Raw genomic sequence first — 23,409 nt, forward strand, 5'->3', positions numbered from 1 at the left:
TCGTTTTTTGTCCACATCTTGAGCAATCTTTGAAGTTTTTACAAACTCTTGTGCTTTGCATTTTTCATGCATCTCTGTTGTTTCTTTTGTACGGATTGGCTGCTTGCCAGTTTTTTGTCTCTCATGTCACTCTATCCAGTGTGGCAGTGTTCTGTTTTCCTTCTAATATTTTTATGCTGTTGAATGATTTCTGCTGCCTGACTCAGTCTTACGGCTTTATCCAAAGTGAGATCCATATCGTCCAATCGTCTCTTTTGCAGCTTTGGATCTCTGATTCCAATTACAAACCACAATACCAGAGTGGGAAGTGTCATCCCGCTTCCCCAGTGCAAAGAGAGGAAATATCTGTTGCACACAGCCAGAACAGCAGCTGCCTTCTTGCTGTACAGACTGGAATCATGCAAACACACGTGCACATAAAGAAAGGAACCTTGGCAGTGATCTGCCATCTGGAGCGTCTGCCGTGCAGCAGTCACTGAAAAATCACATGGACATATAGAATAATGCAGCAGTGGTATATCAGCAGATATGGCCTGGGCATGCATCATTATTAGTTCTATGACACAGGCACACATAACACTGCAAAAATCGGGATAATAATTATTTCCCCCCATCACTCATTTGTCTTGGCTGCTTAGATCGTAAGGTCTTTGGGGCATAGATGGCTAGAAGTTGAAGCTAGACACATTCAGACTGGAAATAAAGTGTAAATATTTAACAGTGAGTGTGATTAACCACTGGAGCTATTTCCCAAGGGTCGAGCAAGATTCTCCATCACTGACCATTTTAAAATCAAGATTGGGTGTTTTTCTAAAAGCTCTGCCCTAGGAATTATTTTGGGGAAGTTCTATGGCCTGCATTATACAGGAGGTCAGATTAGATGATCACGATGGTCACTTCTGGTCTTGGAACCTATACCTCCATTACTGGCTCCTACTGGGGGTTTGCACAGCGCTCAGCACAGGGGGCTCCAATCTGACACGAGGCCTCCTGTGGCTACTGTCACACACATAATAGTAATAGAGCAGTTGGCGAGTAAATCCACCCAATCCTGCTCTCCTTGTTCTCCCAAAGGTTCCCACTGAAGCCAACAGGGGGTTTCAAAGGGATGGAGAAAGTCAGTTTGGGCTCATTATTTGGCATCCTATTTTACTATTTCAGAAGACACATTGACAGGAATCAACTTTGTGAGGAAAGATTCAGACTGGCTCTGTTCAATAATCATCATTGCACGATACTGCAATTTTATTTTGCTGTGCGGGGGAAGCAACGGCCGCTAGTCCAGTATTGAACGTCTCCTATCAGGCCATTTAATCAGCTCCAGTTGTGACCGCTGCAGCAAAATAAGTCCCAGTGGAAACTGCTGGAATGTGGAGAGTGGGAAGGAGGCGCTGACATGCCGGAGGCAGAGAGTTTTATTTGCTCTAGGCTGTATCATTATTGCATATAAAAGGCTTAAAGGGACTGAAATATTAAAGGAGAGGAGAAGGTGAGAAGATCAGAGATCAGCACCAGCCATGGGGAGAGCTGCTCAGAAAACTCTCCTCTCTTTACTCTGTCTTGCAGCAACGGTTTGTCAGGCTAAGGACACCTGCCCAGGTGAGTGAAAGACAATCCTGTTCTCAACAGCGTTTCATACTGTGGCTCTTGCCAACCTGGACCCTGGAGAACTGGGAACTGTTCAGGAATGTTTGTTGTCCTACACATCTATAAAGTGCTTTTCCTGCTCATGGTGGTTTTTAAATAATAAAATGAACAGCTTCTTTGTACAAAATTCCTGTGTTGAAATTAATCTATATTGCAGAAGTGCACAACACAGACTTGAGGTGTTCAGTAAATAGGACAGTTTTTGCAAACCATGTTGTGAAAATGTTGTCTCTTGTCTTCATTGAGATTCTTCAATATACTGTCTTCTAACCTCCCTGTGTTGCTGCTGGAATCTCTCTGTCTAAAGCTCCCATCTCCTTTGCAAATTGGGGCCAAAGCCTTTCTAATCTGGTGACTGACCGACCCACACAGGCAGATGAGCTAAATTCTGGAAAATAAAATCTCAATCTTCAAAGCTCAGAGTGAGCCTATGATTTCAGATCCCTCTGCTTTTTAAAATTCACATTTACCTAATTAAGATGAAATTTATAAAATCACAACTGTTGTGTATCTATCACTGCAAATCCACAACACAATTCTTTCCATGTCAACACTTTCATTTCTGCACTTTGGGTTGAGAATCCAGCAGCATTTGAAGGTTTATTTTAATATTATTTCAGAGCAGCATTTCATTTTCTAACATTCATGGACATTTTGAAAATCATTTGCTATGTACAATTTCTACCCAAAAAGTTCCAAATTGGGCAAGTGGAGTTCCTATATCACAGGAAATATAAACCATTTCCCCACTTTGTTTACCTCAAAAATGTCCACATCTATGGAGCTCAATACCGTTGACAGGTGTGTTTCTATTTTTCTTCACTGATGTGCCTATTAATAATTTTAAATCTCACAATGTGTATAATATGGAGAGGGGACTGTTAGGTTAAAAAACACGTTTAATTCTTTCAAATGTATTACCTGTGTTTTGTAAGAGCAACTGTTTTTTAAATTAATTTACTTTTGGACAGTTTTTCACTGAATGGCAGCTATTTCCTTTGCATTTCATTCCGCTTGCATAATAAGAACTGACTAGTCAGTGTCACTTTTATTTCTCTGTAGTTAACTAATTCTCATGAACTGACACAATGCTGCAATGGTCGGGTTGCAAATACTGCAGAGGGATGTGTACATCAAAATTAAGTCTGAAGTGATTTCTTTTAAATACAAATATTTAATAACTTCATTTGCTGGTTTTATCCCTCTGGATTTCTGCAGAATGTTTCAGGTCCTGAGAAGCTAACAATAATTGATTATGGGTTCATTTCTTTCCCCAGAGGTGAGGGTAGTGGGTCTCAACGGTACCGAGAAACTCACCATTGTGCAAGGCTGCCCCGGAATTCCAGGTGCTATAGGGCCCAGAGGAGACCAAGGAACTGCAGGAAATACAGGTACTGAATCATAGAATCATAGAATCATAGAATATCAGGGTTGGAAGGGACCTCAGGAGGTCATCTATTCCAACCCCCTGCTCAAAGCAGGACCAATCCCCAATTAAATCATCCCAGCCAGGGCTTTGACAAGCCTGACCTTAAAAACTTCTAAGGAAGGAGATTCTACCACCTCCCTAGGTAACGCATTCCAGTGTTTCACCACCCTCCTAGTGAAAAAGTTTTTCCTAATATCCAACCTAAACCTCCCCCACTGCAACTTGAGACCATTACTCCTTGTCCTGTCCTCTTTTACCACTGAGAATAGTCTAGAACCATACTCTCTGAAACCACCTCTCAGGTAGTTGAAAGCAGCTATCAAATCCCCCCTCATTCCTCTCTTCTGCAGACTAAACAATCCCAGTTCCCTCAGCCTCTCCTGATAAGTCATGTGTTCCAGACCCCTAATCATTTTTGTTGCCCTTCGCTGGACTCTCTCCAATTTATCCACATCCTTCTTGTAGTGTGGGGCCCAAAACTGGACACAGTACTCCAGATGAGGCCTCACCAATGTCGAATAGAGGGGAATGATCACGTCCCTCGATCTGCTCGCTATGCCCCTACTTATACATCCCAAAATGCCATTGGCCTTCTTGGCAACAAGGGCACACTGTTGACTCATATCCAGCTTCTCGTCCACTGTCACCCCTAGGTCCTTTTCTGCAGAACTGCTGCCTAGCCATTCAGTCCCTAGTCTGTAGCTGTGCATTGGGTTCTTCCGTCCTAAGAACCCTACACTTATTCTTATTGAACCTCATCAGATTTCTTTTGGCCCAATCCTCCAATTTGTTTAAGTCCCTCTGTATCCTATCCCTGCCCTCCAGCGTATCTACCACTCCTCCCAGTTTAGTATCATCAGCAAATTTGCTGAGAGTGCAATCTACACCATCCTCCAGATCATTTATGAAGATATTGAACAAAACCGGCCCCAGGACCGACCCCTGGGGCACTCCATTTGACACCGGCTGCCAACTAGACATGGAGCCATTGATCACTACCCGTTGAGCCTGACAATCTAGCCAACTTTCTACCCACCTTATAGTGCATTCATCCAGCCCATACTTCTTTAACTTGCTGACAAGAATACTGTGGGAGACCGTGTCAAAAGCTTTGCTAAAGTCAAGAAACAATACATCCACTGCTTTCCCTTCATCCACAGAACCAGTAATCTCATCATAGAAGGCAATTAGATTAGTCAGGCATGACCTTCCCTTGGTGAATCCATGCTGACTGTTCCTGATCACTTTCCTCTCATGTAAATGTTTCAGGATTGATTCTTTCAAGACCTGCTCCATGATTTTTCCGGGGACTGAGGTGATGCTGACTGGGCTGTAGTTCCCAGGATCCTCCTTCTTCCCTTTTTTAAAGATTGGCACTACATTAGCCTTTTTCCAGTCATCCGGGACTTCCCCCGTTCGCCACGAGTTTTCAAAGATAATGGCCAATGGCTCTGCAATCGTAGCCGCCAATTTTTTAGCACTCTCGGATGCAACTCGTCCGGCCCCATGGACTTGTGCACGTCCAGCTTTTCTAAATAATCCCTAACCACCTCTTTCTCCACAGAGGGCTGGCCATCTATTCCCCATGTTGTGATGCCCAGCGCAGCAGTCTGGGAGCTGACCTTGTTCGTGAAGACAGAGGCAAAAAAAGCATTGAGTACATTAGCTTTTTCCACATCCTCTGTCACTAGGTTGCCTCTCTCATTCAGTAAGGGGCCCACACTTTCCTTGGCTTTCTTCTTGTTGCCAACATACCTGAAGAAACCCTTCTCGTTACTCTTGACATCTCTTGCTAGCTACAGCTCCAGGTGCGATTTGGCCCTCCTGATTTCATTCCTACATGCCCAAGCAATATTTTTATACTCTTCCCTGGTCATATGTCCAACCTTCCACTTCTTGTAAGCTTCTTTTTATGTTTAAGATCTGCTAGGATTTCACCGTTAAGCCAAGCTGGTCGCCTGCCATATGAGAATGAGAATCAGCCATGGATGGGGCTGACATAAATGGGAACTACTTTTGTAGTATGCTCTGACTTTGGAGATTCCCCTTGATCCTGATATGAGGAAACTCTGCCCAAATCACATAGCAAATCTCCCATGTCCACTGGTAAGGGATTGGAGCTTCAAGCTCTGAAATATTGTCCATTCCCTTTGAGGTATCAGATTGGCAACCAAGTCTTCTGGTGTTTTCCCCATCTCTCTCACTTGTTCACTGTGTGACCTTAGAGATCAGGGAGTCCAGGGAGCCAGATGCAGATATATTATTTGAATTTCAACACCAGTGGGTTATTGTAATTCCAGGTTGGAGAGGTGGGTGGGGATTATGTACTCAGTATTTACAATACCTTGGAAAATATTCAGTCAGTTTTCTGTGTTTGCAGGAGAACTAGGACCTCCGGGGTTCCCTGGAAAGGCAGGCAAAGCTGGCCGAAAAGGTAAAGTAACAAAGCGAAGATAACTTTGTTTTTCTATTAGGTGACCTAAGAACAGGAAATAAGTTTTTAATCAAATATTAGAGCTAGTTATAAATTAGAGCGAGTTATAATACACCAATTCCTATAATATCTGGGCTCCAAAAACCACCATAGAATATCAGGGTTGGAAGGGACCTTAGGAGGTCATCTAGTCCAACCCCCTGCTCAAAGCAGGACCAATCCCCAATTTTTGCCCCGATCCCTAAATGGCCCCCTCAAGGATTGAACACACAACCCTGGGTTTAGCAGGCCAATGCTCAAACCAATGAGCTATCCCTCCCCCCTCCATAGCTTCCCTTCACTCTATATTTGACAATAAAGCTTTTATTATTTCAATAGAGCTTCAGTTCTGATCCAGTTTCAAGATCTCGCTATCTCTGATCTGTCTTTACTATCTTATTTTTTGTTCAATCAGGAGAAAGAGGTCTTGTTGGCCCCCCTGGAGCGAAAGGTGAGAGACCTCAGATGATTCTTCTCTCTGCAGAGCAGGGCACTTTATGCCAAACAAAAGCTGAAATGAAATTGGTTCCGGTTGAACAAGAATGTCCCTTTTTTGTTCTTGTTTAATAGCCAAATGACAAAACAAAACGGTGTTCCAAAATGAAGTGTTGGAACATTTCAAAAATGTTGAAACAAAACTTTTGGAGTATGTGGGAAGGTTTTCTTCTACTTAGCTGAATGTATTTAACAAATTTGACCCCAATTCATGAACTGTTAGAGAGACGGAACTGTATTTTTTGGTGAATAAAATATTAGCTGGAAAAATTTCATCCAGCTCTAATTATAATGTCTGATATGTCACAAGGTCCAGTGCAGTCACAGGAAATAGGTCCCAACTTCAGTATAGACATAGTGTAAGGGTGAAATTCAGCCAATGCAGAAGACAAGACAAGATAAATGCAGTCCTGCGAACCCCAAATGTTTGAAAATCTTGGGTCAGTTTCATCAAAAATCAGGAGACTGTTTTAGAATCATGAGATTATGTACAAATTATAGCTGTGGTGTCCTTTTTATTGCCTTCTGCTTTTTGAGCCTTTAGGGTGCACTGGGGTCACATTTTGAAGATTTGTTCAAAGCCTCAAGGGCTAGAAACTTACTTTTTCTTTCAGACTGAAGGCTGAAATCATGTCATATCCACTGGACCCCAGGCTTTAAGGAAAACAATAGTTATCATGGGACTCATGATAAAATCCTGAGTGTTGGCAACACTGTAAATGCATCACTTAAGTCCCACAAAACACCAGCTTTAACAGATTGTGCAGAATGTAGGTGGCACATAGGCCTTGAACTAGCCCCCTACACCATTACACCCAAGTGATTGCTGCAGTGAAATCTTGAATTATGTAGGTCACCTCCAGGCAAAAGAAGGATCTTATTCTGAGTTTATATTTTAGGAGATAAAGGAGACACGGGAGACCCTGGACTTCCTGGAATACCTGGTGAGACCCTCTGCACTCTCCTTTATACTGAGCACAACATTTCAGTTTTATTTCTGCAGCACTAAAAATTAAGGGGCTTAAAAGGCGTGTTTCTTGAATAGATACCATGTCCACAATAGTTACCATGTCCAAAATATCAATATCAATCCTCCTGTAAGATTTGGGATCTATAAAGAGAGAAATAGCTGTGCCTACAAAAACAGGTGGCCATCCATGTGTTGTAACATCTGGAACAACACTAGCCAGATGACCTTTGGTATGAGAGAGAACAGCTGAAATGTAAGTGAAATCTGTAGATCTGGAGGTGTATCCTAGAGAAGGTTACTTTTGCCTACCTCTCTTTATATTTCCAACATACTGGGAGTGCGGAGTATGAGTCACAAAAAAATGGATCTTGTTTAAATGTCCAGTTAAAGGAATGACCACTTTTCTACCAGTACTTTATTTAACTGTTATTCTCCCATTGTCATTTGGAATTTTAAAAAAAAAGTACTGAGTCAAATTCTCAGCTAGCGTAAGCATATAGAACTCCCTTGACTTTGTGGGCATTGCTTCTAGTTACTGACCAGCAATTAATTTAGTCTATTAAGGACGAATTCTTAGCCCTGCAAGTAAGAGCCTCATGAGAGGGTTACAAAATAGCGTTGGTACATAATGAGAGCTGTCTTGATGGTTCAGGCTGGAAGGCTCAGATCAGAGGTGTGTGTGAATCCATTAGCACTTGGATTTTCACAGTTAAAAACCTGTCTAGTGCATTTTCAAGATAACGAGTACTTTGCCATCCCAGCTGTCACTGTTGGCCAATTACATAGTTTAAAAGACAGTAGAACATTTTCTGGTTCCATTTCACTTTCTACTGTGTTTCTTTTCGTGACTAGGAGAGGAACTGCTGGAAGACATGCAGTGTCAGAAAGGTGAGAGTTTCTTATGACCACTGAATGTCATCTCATTCCATCCAGAGACCCAAACATGAAAACCCATTAGAGGTAGACAAATTACAAAAAAAATACATCTGTGATTTACCCTATTTGCTGTTCTCAAACTATCAGCAAAGAGACTTTAATCTTTTAAAATGAAGGTGTTTAGGTGGCCAGTGAATCTTTTGTGGAAATACATTTCAGCCAGTGGGGTCACTTGCAAACTGTTTGATGTGAGTATTTCTGAGAGTATCTGATATTCTTTGGGGGTGAGTGTTCAACCAAGTCACATAATGACGGGAAGCCCTTCTGACTCAGAGAGGGATTTCAAAATGGCTGCGTGGGCACTTCCAGTAGAAGTCTTTGTGCACATTACAGTTTCCATGAGTTTTCAAGATGCTTTGAGCCAATCCTCTGTTCAGGTTGCGCTGGTCTCACACAGAACACATGGGGTTGGACAGGTGCTTCCTCTTTCAAACAAAGTTAATACAAACCAGACTGGCACCCTGGAGTCTAAATCATTTGGTTTGCTAACTACTGAGAGTATGAAAAGCCTCGCTAGGTACATACGCTGCTGCTCTAGTAGGTTTCCAAAGATAGAACGCAGAGGAACCACAAACTATTTAAAGGGATACTACCCAATTCCCATATGCTACAGTGTGGAGGAGAGGAGAAGATGACTCAAAGATTCTTTTCCAGTTACCCGATTCTGCAATTCATCTGGCCCTCAGTGCAACATAAAGCAGCCTATGAATCCCTGCTCCAAAGAGAGTTATACAACCAATTTACATATTTCAATTCCTCTTTCAACCAGGAGCAAAGAACTGCAAGGAGCTCTTAGCTAGAGGGAACATCATGAGCGACTGGTACACCATCTACCCCCGTGACTGTAACGCCATGACCGTGCTGTGTGACATGCACACAGATGGCGGAGGATGGATTGTAAGAACAGAGCATAATGAAGCTCATTGGACATTTTTTCTTGAACAACAATTTTCTGTCCCAAGAATGGGAGGTGGCCCTTAGCCAGTGGGTTGCAGCTAGAAGAAAAGCATGCAGACAGAAACTCTGAAGCTGTTAGCTCCCCATGGTTAGCTGAAATAAAAACACAGACACTTCCTGAGCCCTTCTAATCCTCCCTAGTCCTTGTCAAATTCTCCAGATACCTTGGTTGTGAACACAATGGGTTCCATGGAGGGAACTCAGAGCTTTAGAGTCAAAAAGACCCCAAGTGAGGAGACATTTGTCACTGCTCTGACACAGGTTTCCCTTCTCCTGGCTATTCTCTGCCTGGCTCTCAGAGCCTCCTCAATAGCTGCCCAGACTCCAGAACCAGATTTTCTTCTTCCTTCCACATCTGCATCAGCTGCTCTCTCAAGTGTACAGAGAGCATTCTAGGGAGATGAGGAGACGAGGGATTTAAACCCTGAATGTATCTCACATTTAAACCTTCCAATTTATTATTGTGCTTATTTATATCCCAGTCGTGCCTAGAGAATCTGATGAAGATCAGGGTCCCATTGCACTGGGTGCTGAACACACATACTGAGAGACAGCCCATGTCCTTTGCAGCTCATAGTCTCCATAGACAAGGTAGTCCAGAGAAAAAGCAGAGGTGATGTGACTTACTCAAGTGGCAAAACTGGGTATAGAACCCAGGTCTCCTAATTGCCAGTCCAGTGCTGTAGATTTTGGCCCATGTGATCCTTTAATCTAGTGCTGTTGCTGCCAAGATTTAATATGACCCTCTGAGACAAGCCTCCCTCTGCGATAGTCACCTGAGGCTGAAATAGATCTCACCACGTTAAATCTCATTCAATGATTTACAGTCTCAGAGTTTCTGGTTTTCTGCTCTAGTAGAATCATAGAATCATAGAATATCAGGGTTGGAAGGGACCTCAGGAGGTCATCTAGTCCAACCCCCTGCTCAAAGCAGGACCAATTCCCAACTAAATCATCCCAGCCAGGGCTTTGTCAAGCCTGACCTTAAAACCTTCAAAGGAAGGCGATTCCACCACCTCCCTAGGTAAGCATTCCAGGGCTTCAACACCCTCCTAATGAAAAAGTTTTTTCTAATATCCAACCTCAACCTCCCCCACTGCAACTTGAGACCATTACTCCTCATTCTGTAGGATGGAAAACAATGTGGGATTTCCCAGCTGAGAACCTCCTGTTTCCCTGCAGGTGTTCCAGAGACGGGTGGATGGCTCCATGGATTTTTACCGTGACTGGAATTCATACAAGAGAGGTTTTGGCAGCCGGATGTCAGAATTTTGGCTGGGGAACGACAATATCCACCTGCTGACATCCCTTGGTAAAGACATCACTGATGCATTCTTTTCCTTACAGCAACCTTCTCCACCAAGTTTTGTTCCCACAGTTTAGCCACGGACACAGGGTATAGCGTTGTACTATCGGTAGAGGTAACACTTCCGCTGCAGACACCCCTTCCTGTTCCTTACAGCCCAGTCCTGCCACACAGAGCTACTGAAGCCAATAATGCTGTGGTAGATGGGCTGGATCCAGTCACGATTCCTGGAGCAGCGTTTTGTCCTCGGGTGGTTCGCCCACAGTACAGCAATAAGGGATGCTACAGCCTGGATGAGGTCATCAATTCTGAACTGCGCAAAGCATAACATGGAGCAGGTTTTTAATAGGGAGGTCAGGTTGGTGGATGGAAATTAAATTGATAAAGTCGATAGGAAGATATTGGCTTGATGCAAGAATCAGTGGGTGGAATTCTGTGATGTGTGTGATGCAGGCAATTCAAACTAGATGATCATAATGGTCCCAACGTAATGGAGCCTGATTTGTGTGTGGAGCCTTTAGGGGCTTGTGCAATAGAAACAATCAATAACAGTAATAAACACTAATGGAAGGTGCTGAACATTTTGCTTTCAAATTGTTTTCTAAAGGTCCAAATGAGCTTCGCGTCGATCTCAGAGATTTTGGCACCAACTATCAATTTGCTCTCTTCTCATCATTCAAAATTACAGGGGAGAATGAGAAATACAAGCTGATCCTTGGAGACTTTGTGAATGGCACTGCAGGTAGGTTCTGAGCTTATCCTTTACCCTTTGTAGCAGATGGAAAAATGTAAAGCAAAAGTGATGCAGAATATTCAGGTTTCAGAGTAGCAGCCATGTTAGTCTGTATCTGCGAAAAGAAAAGGAGGACTTGTGGCACCTTAGAGACTAACCAATTTATTTGAGCATAAGCTTTCATGAGCTACAGCTCACTTGAGCTGTAGCTCACGAAAGCTCATGCTCAAATAAATTGGTTAGTCTCTAATGTGCCACAAGTACTCCTTTTCTTTTTGCGAATACAGACTAACACGGCTGTTCCTCTGAAACCTATCAGTTATTCTGCAACTGAAGTATTATAGGAGGAATACAAGGTCTAGTGACTACAAAACATATAGTATAATATGGATAGCCTGCCTACTGCTGGTTGCTTTCCTACATTAGACCTTAATGCCCCATAGAAATGTCTGAATTAAACTAAGTAGGCACACCAGGATTGGTACAAGTCACTGCGTGGGTAGATAAGCCCCATTTCAAGCAATCGATGCATCCCAGACTCTTGGATACCAGATACAGGAATATTCTGTGGCATGCAGAGTCTACTACACATCACTGCAGGATTACTTAGGCACACCCACAAGCCAACTAGGGAGAAGGGTTTTAAACTAGATTTAAAAGTGCAGGTGACAAAAACCAAGAGTTAAGCATAAAAAAGGGCCAACTTAACAGAAGGCTAGATTGGGGGGGGGAGCATGTACAGAGGAGGAAGAAGTGGGAAATCAGTAAAGAAATCTGCTCAGCATCTCAGATACCGAAATGTAAATGCCAGGCGGATGGGGAATAAACAGGAAGAACTGGAAGGATTGCAAGTGGCAGATTCAAGTTGCAGCGGGGGAAGTTTAGCTTGGATATTAGGAAAAACTTTTTCACTAGGAGGGTGGTGAAGCACTGGAATGGGTTACCTAGGGAGGTGGTGGAATCTCCTTCCTTAGAGGTTGTTAAGGCCTGGCTTCACAAAGCGCTAGCTGGGATGATTTAGTTGGGGATTGGTCCTGCTTTGAGCAGGGGGTTTTACTAGATGACCTCCTGAGGTCCCTTCCAAACCTGATATTCTATGATTAGCATAGTAGGAGAATTGCTACTTAAGTGGCATCACAGAAACTGGGTGGGATAAGTCTCATTACTGGAATATTGGTATAGTGGGGTATAGCTTGTTTAGGAGAGACAGACAGGGTAAAAAAGGGAGGAGGTGTAGAATTATACAGCAAGAATATATAAATTTGTTCTCTGCTCCAAGCAGACCAATTGATAGTCTCTGGGTAAAGAGAAAAAGGGTAAAAAATAGAAGTGACCTCTTGCTACACGTGTACTATAGTAATGGGGGACTTTAACTACCCAGACGTTTGTTAGAAAAGTAATACTGAAAAACACAACATTTCTGATAAGTCCTTGGAATGTGTTGGGGACACCATTTTCTGGAGGAAGTAACCAGGGGGAACAGCCATTATAAACTTAATTCTGACTAACAAGGAGGAATTGGGAGTGAATCTGAAGGCGGAAGACAATTTGGGTGAAAGTGATCATGAAATCACAGATTTCTTTATTCTGAGAAAGGAAGGACTAAAAACAGTAGAAGAAGGACAATGGTCTTCAAAACAGCAGACTTTAACAAATTCGGAGAACTGATGGATTAGGTCCTGTGGGAAGACAATCTGGGGAAAATGGAGTTCAGGAAAAAGAGGTTCTTTAAATACATTAGCAGCAAGAGAAAGATGAAGGAAAGTGTAGTTCCTCAACTTAGCAGGAATGGAGAGGTAATAACTCATGACATCAAGAAGGCTCAGGTGTTTCATGGCTAGTGTGCTTCAGTCTTCACTAAAAAAGTTACTGGTGATGACATACTCAACACACTATTAACAACAAGGGGGAAGGAATGAAAGCCCATATAGGAGGGAAAAGGTTAAAGAATATTTAGATAAGTTTGAAGTATTCAAGTCAGCAGGGCCTGATGAAACTTATATTAGGGGAATTAAAGAGCCAGTCGAAACAATCTCAGAATCATTAATAATTATCTGGAGAACTCTTGAAGGATGGGAGAGGTCCCAGAAGACTGGAGAACAGCAAACATCATACCTATCTTTAAAAGGGGGAACAAACAGGACCCAGGGAATTGTAGGCCAGTCAGCCTAACTTTGATACCTGGAAAGACACTCACTCAAATTATTAAACAATCAATTTCTAAGCACCTGCAGGACATTAGGATTAATTAGCAATAACCACCATGGATTTCTCATGAACACATCCTGACAAACCAATTTAATTCCCTTCTTGAGAGGGTTATTGGCTTAGTGGATAAGGAGAAAGCAGTAGAGATGATATATTTTGATTTTAGTAACACTTTTGACCAAATCCCACATGACATTTGGAATAAGCAAACTAGGGAAATGCAGTCTGGATGAAATTACCATAACGTGGGTGCATAACTGGTTGAAAGACTGTACTCGAGTAGTTATCAATGGTTTGCTGTCAAACTGGGAGTGTGTATTTAATGGGGTTCTGCAGCGGTCAGTCCTGGGTCCGGTAGTCGTCAATATTTTCATTAATGAGTTGGATAATTGAATGGAGGACATGCTTATAAAATCTGCAGATGGCACCAAGTTGGGCGGGGTTGCAAGCACTTTGGAGGACAGAATTAGAATGCAAAATGACCTTGGCAAATTGAAGAATTGGTCTGAGTTCAACAAGATGAAATTCAGTAAAGACAAGTGCAAAGTGATTCACTTAGGAAGGACAAATCAAATGCACAACTTCAGAATGGAGAATAACTGGCTTGGCGGTAGTACTGCTGAAAAATAATTGGCATTTAGAGCGGATCGCAAATTGAATCTCAGTCAACAATGTGACGCAGTTGCACGACAAGCTAATACCATTCTGGGGTATATTTACAAGAGTGTGGCATGTAAGAAACAGTAGGGAATTGTCCTGCTCTCCTCAGCACTGGTGAGAGGCCTCAGCCAGAGAACAGCGTCCAATTCTGGGCACCTCACTTTAGGAAAGATGTGGACAAATTGAAGAGAGTTCAGAGGAGAGCAACAAGAATGATAATAGGTTTAGAAAACCTGACCTATGAGGAAAAGTTTAAAAACTGATGATGAGTAGTCCTGAGAAAACAAGACTGGGGGGGGGGGGGAAATCTGGTAACAGTCTTTAAATACGTTAAGAGCTGTTATAAAGAGGACTGTGATCAATTGTTTTCTATGTCCACTGAAGGTAGGACAAGAAGTAATGGACTTAATCTGCGGTAAAGAGAACTAAATCAGAATTAGAATTAAATTTCTAAGTATAAGGGTAGTTAAACTCTGGAATAGGTTTCTAACAGAGTGTGTGAAATCTGCATCACTGGAAGTTTTAAAGAACAGGTTGGGCAAACACCTCTCAGGGACGGTCTAGATTTACTTGGGGCTACTTCAGCCCAGGGGGTTTGACTTGATGACTTCTCAAGGTCCCTTCATGCCTGACATGTCTATGATTCTGTGATTCTATGATCCTGAATCTTCAGCAGGCTCCTGGCTCAGCTATTAGTGTTAGGAGCACATTGGGCTCACATTAGACCATCACAATGGTGTAAACTGATTTCAGGACACCGAAGGACTGAGCACATTGACTGCAACGAGTTACTCTGGATCAATAGTGGTGTAACTGAGATCCAAATATGGCCTGGTGAAAAATGTTCCTCACTGGAAGTAGAACTGCAGTCTCTCTCCTGCACCCAAGGGAGAGTTCTGCTGTGGGGTGAAAGGAGAAATTTAATAACTCCACTGCAGAGCCACCAGGCTGGGTTGTGGGAACTGAGCTGTAAAAAATAAACAATAAGAGATTATCTCATCCACCTTGTCTCTGTAAAAACATGTAATAAACAAACCCAATTGTTTCCACAGGGGATTCCTTAACTGAACACAATGGTATGATGTTTACAACCTACGACCATGACAACGACTTGTCTGTACTTAACTGTGCTGAAGCCTTTAAAGGGTCCTGGTGGTACAAGGATTGTCATGTGTCCAACCTGAACGGATTATACCTGAGTGGAGCCCATGAAAACTATGGTGCTGGGGTGAATTGGTCTACAGGCAAAGGGCACCAGTACTCCTACTGGCTGTCTGAGATGAAAATCAGGCCCTCGTAGCCAATCAGGGAGGCAGTTATAATAATTATACTGAGCTCTTATATAGCATTATAGGCCTGTCATAATGAACATTAATCTGAAGATGACACTAAAGATCTTTTCTTTATGCACCAGCCAGGAGGGGGCAGACATCATCATAGACACTTACCCAGTGCAGTGCACTAGGACTAGAGCCGGTAAAAAGATTAAAATAGTTTGGGGGGGGGGGCGGGAATGGAATGTCTAAATTGTTTTCATTGCAAAGGGCTCTAAATAAACCCATTTTTGCAGACTTTGTTTTCATTCCTCTCCCTGATATGTAGGACCAGACAGTGTTTAATTTTCTCCTTTAAAAAAAACACCTGGCTTTCTGTAAAGAAACAAATGTGGTTGTTACCCAGAGAACATTTTCAAAAAGAATTGCTGAAACCATTTTAAAAAATTGATTTTTTCCCCTGCCAAACAAAACATTACAACCACATCAGTGATATGTCATGAAAAATGTCATATTTTTTTTTAAAAAGTTTGTTTGTCCATAGAAAAGCTCATAATTTGAGAAATGTCAGCCAGCTCTGTCTAGGTTATGTCTCCTCTCCTGCATGGCTCTGCTATCTCTTGATTCCATTACCAGAAGCACCACCACAGCTCCTACCACTGCCATGCAATTCTTCCTGTGGTGTTCGGGACTCATTACCCTCAGATGCTGCGTCTGCCTCTGGAGAACCTTCCCCTCTGTCAATAAAGCAAGGGCTGCTCAATGAGTTCCACGTCTCAGATTTGTTTGTACACACAAGACAGTTCAATAGCATTAAAGCCCAAATGTGCCTGGCCCTGCGTTGTGAACGTTGTGGGCAGAGCGTGCCCTGGGCAGAAGGGGACATTATTTGCCTGGCTACCCTGGAGAGTGCAAGAGAGGGGAGCTACCTCTGCCAGCAGCGTTGCGGCTGCAGAAGGGTCATGTCGAAATAGGGTGAGGGTGGAAATAGAAGAGCACTGAGACGATCTCGGGCTAACCCTGCACTAGAAAGTCCCATCGCCCAGCCCATGGTGCCTGGTGAGGCAGAACAGGCCATAATCTCCCCTCGTTATGCTGGTATTATTCCCAGCGGAAGATTTAACTGTCAGCAAGGTCAGCAAATGCTGACTGGACTCCAAGTCCAACATCTCCCCCCCGCATCTCCGTCTCCGTCTCTCCCTGTGCCATGGCAGAGGAACAAAAAGATGGGCACCGATGCCGGCAGGGCCGGCTTAGGGGAGGGCCACCTTGGTGACCTCCTTAAAGGCCATGGTGAAAGGGGGCGTTGTGCAGAAGTGTGCACTGCCAATGTAGAGTCAGAAACTGCTCCCAGCTGCCAGGTCAGTGCTGCGTGGGGGGGGGCATCCATGGGGGAGCGGTGACACAGAAATACTACTCCCCCACTGCCCCCCACATTCCTTCAAACCCCCAGAGGGCTGTGTGGGGAGGAGCGACACCAAGCACTCCATGCACCCTGGTCACTTTCCTCACCTGGACTGTGCTGTGAGGTGAGCATCAGCAGCTGCTGCTCTCTTCCCTCCTGGCTGAGTAAGGGAAGGGCAAAATGACCTGGATGCAGGGAGCCCTGACTTCGCTCCTCGCTCCCCTCCAGCCCCCAAGCGGTGCATGGAGGAGCAGCGTTCAAAGGGGGAAGCAAGCAGCAAGGCCAGCTGCTCCATGCATCCATATCAGTTTCCCCATGTGGGTGCAGGAGGGGGTGCAGGTGTTAGGGGCGCAAGGGTTAAGGGTGCAAAGGGGGATGGGGAGCCTGGGAGTCCACAGCGGCTAGGGGCACCAAAATATAAGTTCGTCCAGGGTGCCATTTTCCTGAAGGCCAGCCCTGGGTGCAGGTTTTTATTGTGGACCCCCATGTGCCACCACAAGTCCCACATTCTCTCTTCCCTCACCCCCCACAACCCCCAATCCCTGCTTCTGCACCTCCTGCTCTGCTCCCCCGCCCATCCCAACGCCCCACCCAGGTCCATGCCCTGCACCAGAGCTGCTGCTGCTAGAGCCATCAGCACGGCTCCTGCCAAAGCCAGACCTGCTACCGCGGGAGTCAGCGCCGCAAACCACAGCTGCTGCTGCCAGCGGAGCTGGAGTCAGAGCTTCCAGCGGGGGGGGCTTCCAACCAAAATGGAGGCTCTGCCGTTGGCGGTCCCACTTGTCTGAGTTCATGGCAGAGCAGGAGCGTAGCCACATGTGGGCCTGGGTGGGCTGTGGCCCACCCACTAAGCATCCAGGCCAGAGGTGGGGAAACTACGGCCCAGGGGCCACATCCAGCCCACGGGACCTTCCTGCCCGGCCCCTGAGCTCCTGGCCCGGGACGCTGGTCCCCAGCCCCGCCCCTGCTGTCACCCCCTCCCCCGCAGCCCCAGGTGCCATGCTCTGGGCGGGGGGGCTGCGAGGTCTTGCCGGGTAGCGGAGCTGCAGAGCTGCGGCCTGACCCGGTGCCCTGTGCTGCACGGCGGCGTGGCTGGCTCCAGCCGGGCGGCGCGGCTGCCTGGCCGGTGCTCTGGGCGGCACAGCTGTAGCTCCGGCAGCCACCCGTGCTCCAGGCCGTGCAGAAAGGGGGAAGGGAGCAGGGGGGGTTGGATAGAGGGCAGGGGAGTTTGGGGGGGTGGTAGGGGGTGGAGGGTGGCTAGGGGACCCGGGGGGGCAGTCAGGAAGGAGAGGGGATTTGGATGGGGCGGCAGGGGGCAGTCAGGGGCAAGGGTTCCAGGGGTGGTCAGGGGACAGGGAGCGGAGGGAGGGGTGGATGGGGCAGGGCTGCCGGGTGGGGGGGCCGTCAGGAGACAAGGAACAGGGGGGGTTGGATGGGGTAGGAGTCCCGGGCGGACCGTCAGGGTGCGAGAAGCAGGGGGGTCGGATAGGAGGCGGGGGCTGGGCCACACCTGGCTGTTTGGGGAGGTCCAGCCTCCCCTAACCGGCCCTCCATACAATTTCAGAAACCCAACGTGGCCCTCAGGCCAAAAAGTTTGCCCACCCCTGATCCAGGCCCACCCCCAACCCCAGCTCTGCTCCGGCCCCAGCACTTGTCCCGCTCTGCCCGCCCCACCAGTGCTCCCGCCAGGGAGTGGGGTCGGGCGTAGGGGCTTGCTCTGCTCCGCCTGCCTGGCGTTCCTGCTGGGGTTGGGTGCTCACTGGCGGTAGAGGAGATCTTCAAAAAAGGCAGGCCCACCGCCTGGGGGAGCTGGGCCCAGTGTGGGGCGGTGGGACCTAGAAGGGAGCTGGGAGCGCTGGAGAGCAGCATCTCCTCCCGAAGTTGGGTGCATGCCAGGGTCCCAGGGAGCCCCTGGCCATGGCGGCTGCAGGCTTGGTGGGAGGCAGGTCCCCCATCCCTCCTGCCTTCCCAGCCCCACCCCGGAATTACCTGCCCACCCAAATATCCTATGCTGACTCCGCCACTGCAACAGAGCCACCCTTTTGGAGTCGTCCCCCCCGGAGCAAATTCAAATGTGGGCCGTGGGGCTCAGAGCACGGCTCTTCCTCGGGGTTCCAGCAGGCCCCCAACAACAGCAGCGGCCTGCGCTGGGCAGACGTTGTACGGCCAAGCAGCCCTGAGTCTGGCCCAGCTATTCATCTGCCCCTGTCGTCTACCTTCTCCCGCTTGATTCCTGACCCCACCTTCACAAGCACCCGACGCAGTCGCCATGGCAGGGGGCCCCTTGGCTGGCTCAGGGCTCCTGCCTTTGCACGGGTTGCACATGTCTAACCCCGTCCCTGGCCATCAGCCCCAATTCTTATAGGGCTCCCAGGCACAGACGACTCCTGCTCCTCCCCCACAATCTAAAGGGGAGGACACGTGAACGCCCCACCCCGTGTTGCCTCTGCCCAGTGACCCCCCACCCTGCAGCCCAGCCTGGGTCCATCGTGTTCTCCCTGTCCCACGTTACCTGCAGACGGGGGAGGCTTTGTCCTTCTCCCACTGCGCCTCCCCTCGGGCACGGTTGGCCGCTCTCCCTGGCAGCCGGGTCTGGGTGGGGAGCGGGATGGAGCCACTTCTCACACCAGCTGAAGCGGGCCGCTCCGGGCTGTGCAGCACAGCAGCTGCCTGAGAGAACCTGGCTGGGGAGGTGGCGGTGAGGGCTGGCCAATCGGGGGAGAGGGGGGGACTTGACCCTCTGTCGCCTCTGCCACCCGCCCTGCAATGCCATTGCAAAATGCCGCAGCATCTGAGCATGGCCAGCACTGGCTGCTGGTAGTAGAAGTTTCCTTCCCCATCCTGCAGGGGCCGCAGCCACTGGGCATGGGCCAGTGCTGGAGGGGCTGCTGCTGGTACATGTCGTTTCCGTAGCCTCCTCTTCCTGCGGGACACAGAGACGCATGTTTTGTGGTTTTTAAAAAATGTTTTATGATTCAAAATAAAAGCCTATGGTGATGTGACCATTGGGCCCCATGCTGCATGTTTGATGACCATGCTCTAACCCTTTAACCTGCCCTCAGGGCCACATTAAAGCAATCCATGTCCCCATGCATACCCCAAAATGGCCTCTGCCAACTTGGAATGCAAGTGGCAGGGCCCTTCTTCCCTTCCAGGGGATTCACCAGCAGTGGCATTGTCAAGGTTCCTTCCCCACTCTGAACTCTAGGGTACAGATGTGGGGACCTGCATGAAAGACCCCCTAAGCTTATTCTTACCAGCTTAGGTTAAAAACTTCCCCAAGGTACAAACTTTGCCTTGTCCTTGAACAGTATGCTGCCACCACCAAGCGTTTTAAACAAAGAAAAGGGAAAGAGAACACTTGGAGACATCTTCCCCCAAAATATCCCCCCAAGCCCTACACCCCCTTTCCTGGGGAAGGCTTGAGAATAATTCTCCCCAATTAGTACAGGTGAACACAGACCCAAACCCTTGGATCTTAAGAACAATGAAAAATCTATCACGTTCTTAAAAGAAGAATTTTAATTAAAGAAAAGGTAAACGAATCACCTCTGTAAAATCAGGATGGTAAATACCTTACAGGGTAATCAGATGCCAAACATAGAGAATCCCTCTAGGCAAAACCTTAAGTTACAAAAAGACACAAAAACAGGAATACACATTCCCTCCAGCACAGCTTATTTTACTAGCCATTAAACAAAAGAAAATCTAACGCATGTTCTAGCTAGATTACTTACTAACTTAACAGGAGTTGGAAGGCTTTCATTTCTGATCAGTTCCTGGCAAAAGCATCGCACAGACAGACAGAACCCTTTGTCCCCCCCACTCTAGATTTGAAAGTATCTTGTCCCCTCATTGGTCGTTTTGGGTCAGGTGCCAGCGAGGTTATCTTAGCTTCTTAACCCTTTACAGGTGAAAGGGTTTTGCCTCTGGCCAGGAGGGATTTTATAGCACTGTATACAGGAAGGTGGTTACCCTTCCCTTTATATTTATGACAGGCATGAGGTATCCTTTTCTTCCCCAGAAGCAGGAGCCTCTTCCCTCTAAAAGAGGTAGCGCTAGCAGCAGGAGAGTCCTCCAGTACTTACCCAGGAAGCAGGGGTTTATTCTGTAGTCATGATGGAGGGGCAGCTGGGCCTAACCTGAGCATTGGCTGCAACCCCACATGTCAGGTCACATTTGGCCCAGCCAGCCTCCATTATGATGCTTGGTCCTCACTCTATCATGGTCAAAGCAAAACAACACAACAATCCCTCCCTCCCAATCCCTGAATTTGGGCCGTAGGCACGTGCCCAGATGGCCTATGCATTAATCCAGCCCTGATTACCGCAGAGTGACTCCATTAACATCGGTGGGCTCACTCCATGTTTGTACTCATTAGACCAGGTGGGGAGTCGCGGACACCAAGTTTTACAAAAGCATAAGAGGCCCTATCTTGCTCCCACCGAGGTCAATGGCAAAACTGCCCATCCTGTAGCTCATGTAAGAAGGACCAATGGCAGGGATAAAGAGATGTGGACTGTTAAAAATTGAGCTGCTCAGGAAAGAGGTGTGGCCAATATCCAGCTGGTCCATGGCCATGCGATGGCCCTGCTACGGGGGATAGTAATTTCAAGCTGCCCCTGGGAAGCTCTGAATGAACCCTATGCCCCCCTGGGCTCACAATGAAGGGGAATTATTACTTATCTTAATAGTTTATTATTTGGATTATGGTAGCACCTAGGAACACCAGTCACAACATCCTGTTGTCTTTGGCACTGTACAAGTACAGAACACAAAGGCAGTCCCTGCCCCAAAGATCTCATCTCAGACACAGAAGAGTGATTGTGTTGGGTCGCAGTGGACTGGCCTCTGGTGAAAAAAAGAGTGTGACAGTGTATAAAACAGATTCTCTGTCCAATAGCAGGGTCATCTGACACTGGGCGTGTGTATTGTGACAGCAACTGGGAGAGCTGGGTCCAGCATCATGATGCCAGCTAAGTCCATCACTGGGACTGGCAGAGAAGTGAACGGTGCCTAGCACATTTTCCCACAGCACATTTTCAAAGGCATTGCACCAACATCAGGTAAGATGGGGTTGGCTAGTTGCAGCCATCCAAATTTCACCCCTCCCCGGCTGTATCCTCCTCTCGCTGTGTGGTGCTCTGTCCTCATCTGGTGATGGCTGGGCCACAGACAGAGGTTGATGAGTCTACTACAGCACTGTAGGCTACATACCTGAGTATTTCGGCTAAAGAGGCAGTAACTTATATGTTTCAGAGTAACAGCCGTGTTAGTCTGTATTCGCAAAAAGAAAAGGAGGTCTTGTGGCACCTTAGAGACTAACTAATTTATTTGAGCATGAGCTTTCGTGAGCTACAGCTCACTTCATCGGATGAACTGTCAGTAACTTATATGGTTAGCTACAGAAGCCCCAGGTTCAATTCCTCCTGCTGATGTCCCACCCATGAGTAAAATACATACCCTGGCAGTTGGAGAAGAGGACAAACTAACATTCACTGATGGTACAACCCATCTGACATGCAATGGCATGCCCAAAGAAGCAGATCCTGCCCAAGATAAATCCTGCAGCACAAGGTCTATCACACGAAACCTGTGTGAGACCAGAAACCACAATACAATATTAATCATGCTTCCCCAGTGTAAAGAGGAAATACCCATTGCACCCAGGGAGAATAGTGGCATTCTTGCTCTACAGATTGGAGTCATGCAGACACAGAAGCACATAAAGAAATAAACCATGGCAGTGATCTGCCCTCAGGAGCATCCAACATGTGGCAGTCACTGAAAAATCACATGTACGTATCAGAAAATGCAGCAGCACTGCCTCAGTAGATCTGGGGCCGTATAGTACTGCAAAAATAACAACCTTTCTTTTCTCCCATCCTTCATTTGTCTTGTCTATTTAGATTGTAGCATCTTTGGGGCAGGGTTGGCTGGAAGTTCATGGGGGATAGGTCCATCAGTGGCTATTAGCCAGGGCGGGCAGGGATTGTGTCCCGAGCCTCTTTTTGCCAGAAGCTGGGAATTGGCGACAGGGGTTGATTACCTGTTCTGTTCATTTCCTTTGGGGCACCTGCCATTGGCCACTGTCAGAGGACAGGATACTGGGCTTGATGGACCTTTGGTCTGACCCAGTATGACCGTTCTTATGTTCTTAAATTAAGCCTAGAGAAATTCAGACTGGAAATTATGGTGAGAGTAATTAACTATTGGACTCATTTCCCAAGGGTCATGATGGATTCTCCATTACTGACCATTTTAAAATCAAGATTGGCTGTTTTTCTAAAAGATCAGCTCTAGAAATCATTTATCTAGGAGTCTGTGTTATACAGGAGATCAGACTAGATAATCACAATGGTCACTTCTGGCCTTGGAATCTAGCAATCTGTTACTGTCTCCTACTGTGGGCTTGTACAACGCTCGGCACAGTGGGGCTCCAAGCCGATATGAGGCCTCCTGTGGCTACTGTCATACAAAAAATAACAAGAACACAGTTGGATATTAAGTTCACCCAATCCTGCTCCCCTGGTTCACCCGAAGTTTCCCACTGAAGGAGACAGGAGACTTGAAGGGAAGGAGAAAGTCAGATTGGGCTCATTATTTGGCACCCTATTTTAATCTTTAAGAAGACACATTCTCATGAACTTTGTGAGACAGGATTCAGACTAGCTCCATTCAATAATCATCACTGGACAATACTGCGCTTGCCGTGTGGATGACGCAGTGGCTGTTAGTCCAATACTGAACATATCCGACAAGACCATTTAGATCAGCTACAGTTGTGAACTTTGTCTATGTTGCAATCTCAGTTGAACCAGTGGATTGTGGAGTATGGGAAGGTGGTGCTAAGAGGTGGGATTAGTTCTGTATGGGTCATTCAATATGAAAAGCTTGCAGAGCCCTACATGCTAAG

At 46.5% G+C, this 23,409-nt stretch overlaps 1 protein-coding gene across 1 annotated transcript; it reads left to right on the forward strand.

The window, feature by feature from the left end:
• Window positions 1-1,505: 1,505 nt before the first annotated feature.
• On the forward strand, window positions 1,506-15,854 carry LOC125623573 (ficolin-1-like). Its single transcript, XM_075120406.1, has 10 exons — window positions 1,506-1,599; window positions 2,925-3,038; window positions 5,457-5,510; window positions 5,965-6,000; window positions 6,944-6,988; window positions 7,867-7,902; window positions 8,720-8,847; window positions 10,090-10,219; window positions 10,821-10,955; window positions 14,867-15,854. The coding sequence occupies exons 1-10, from the start codon at window positions 1,518-1,520 to the stop codon at window positions 15,112-15,114; spliced, it is 1,008 nt and encodes a 335-aa protein (XP_074976507.1). The 5' UTR covers window positions 1,506-1,517; the 3' UTR covers window positions 15,115-15,854.
• The last annotated feature ends 7,555 nt before the right edge of the window (window positions 15,855-23,409 follow it).

Source organism: Caretta caretta, chromosome 16 (assembly GCF_965140235.1).
Source record: "Caretta caretta isolate rCarCar2 chromosome 16, rCarCar1.hap1, whole genome shotgun sequence".
Taxonomy (NCBI): Eukaryota; Metazoa; Chordata; order Testudines; family Cheloniidae; genus Caretta; species Caretta caretta.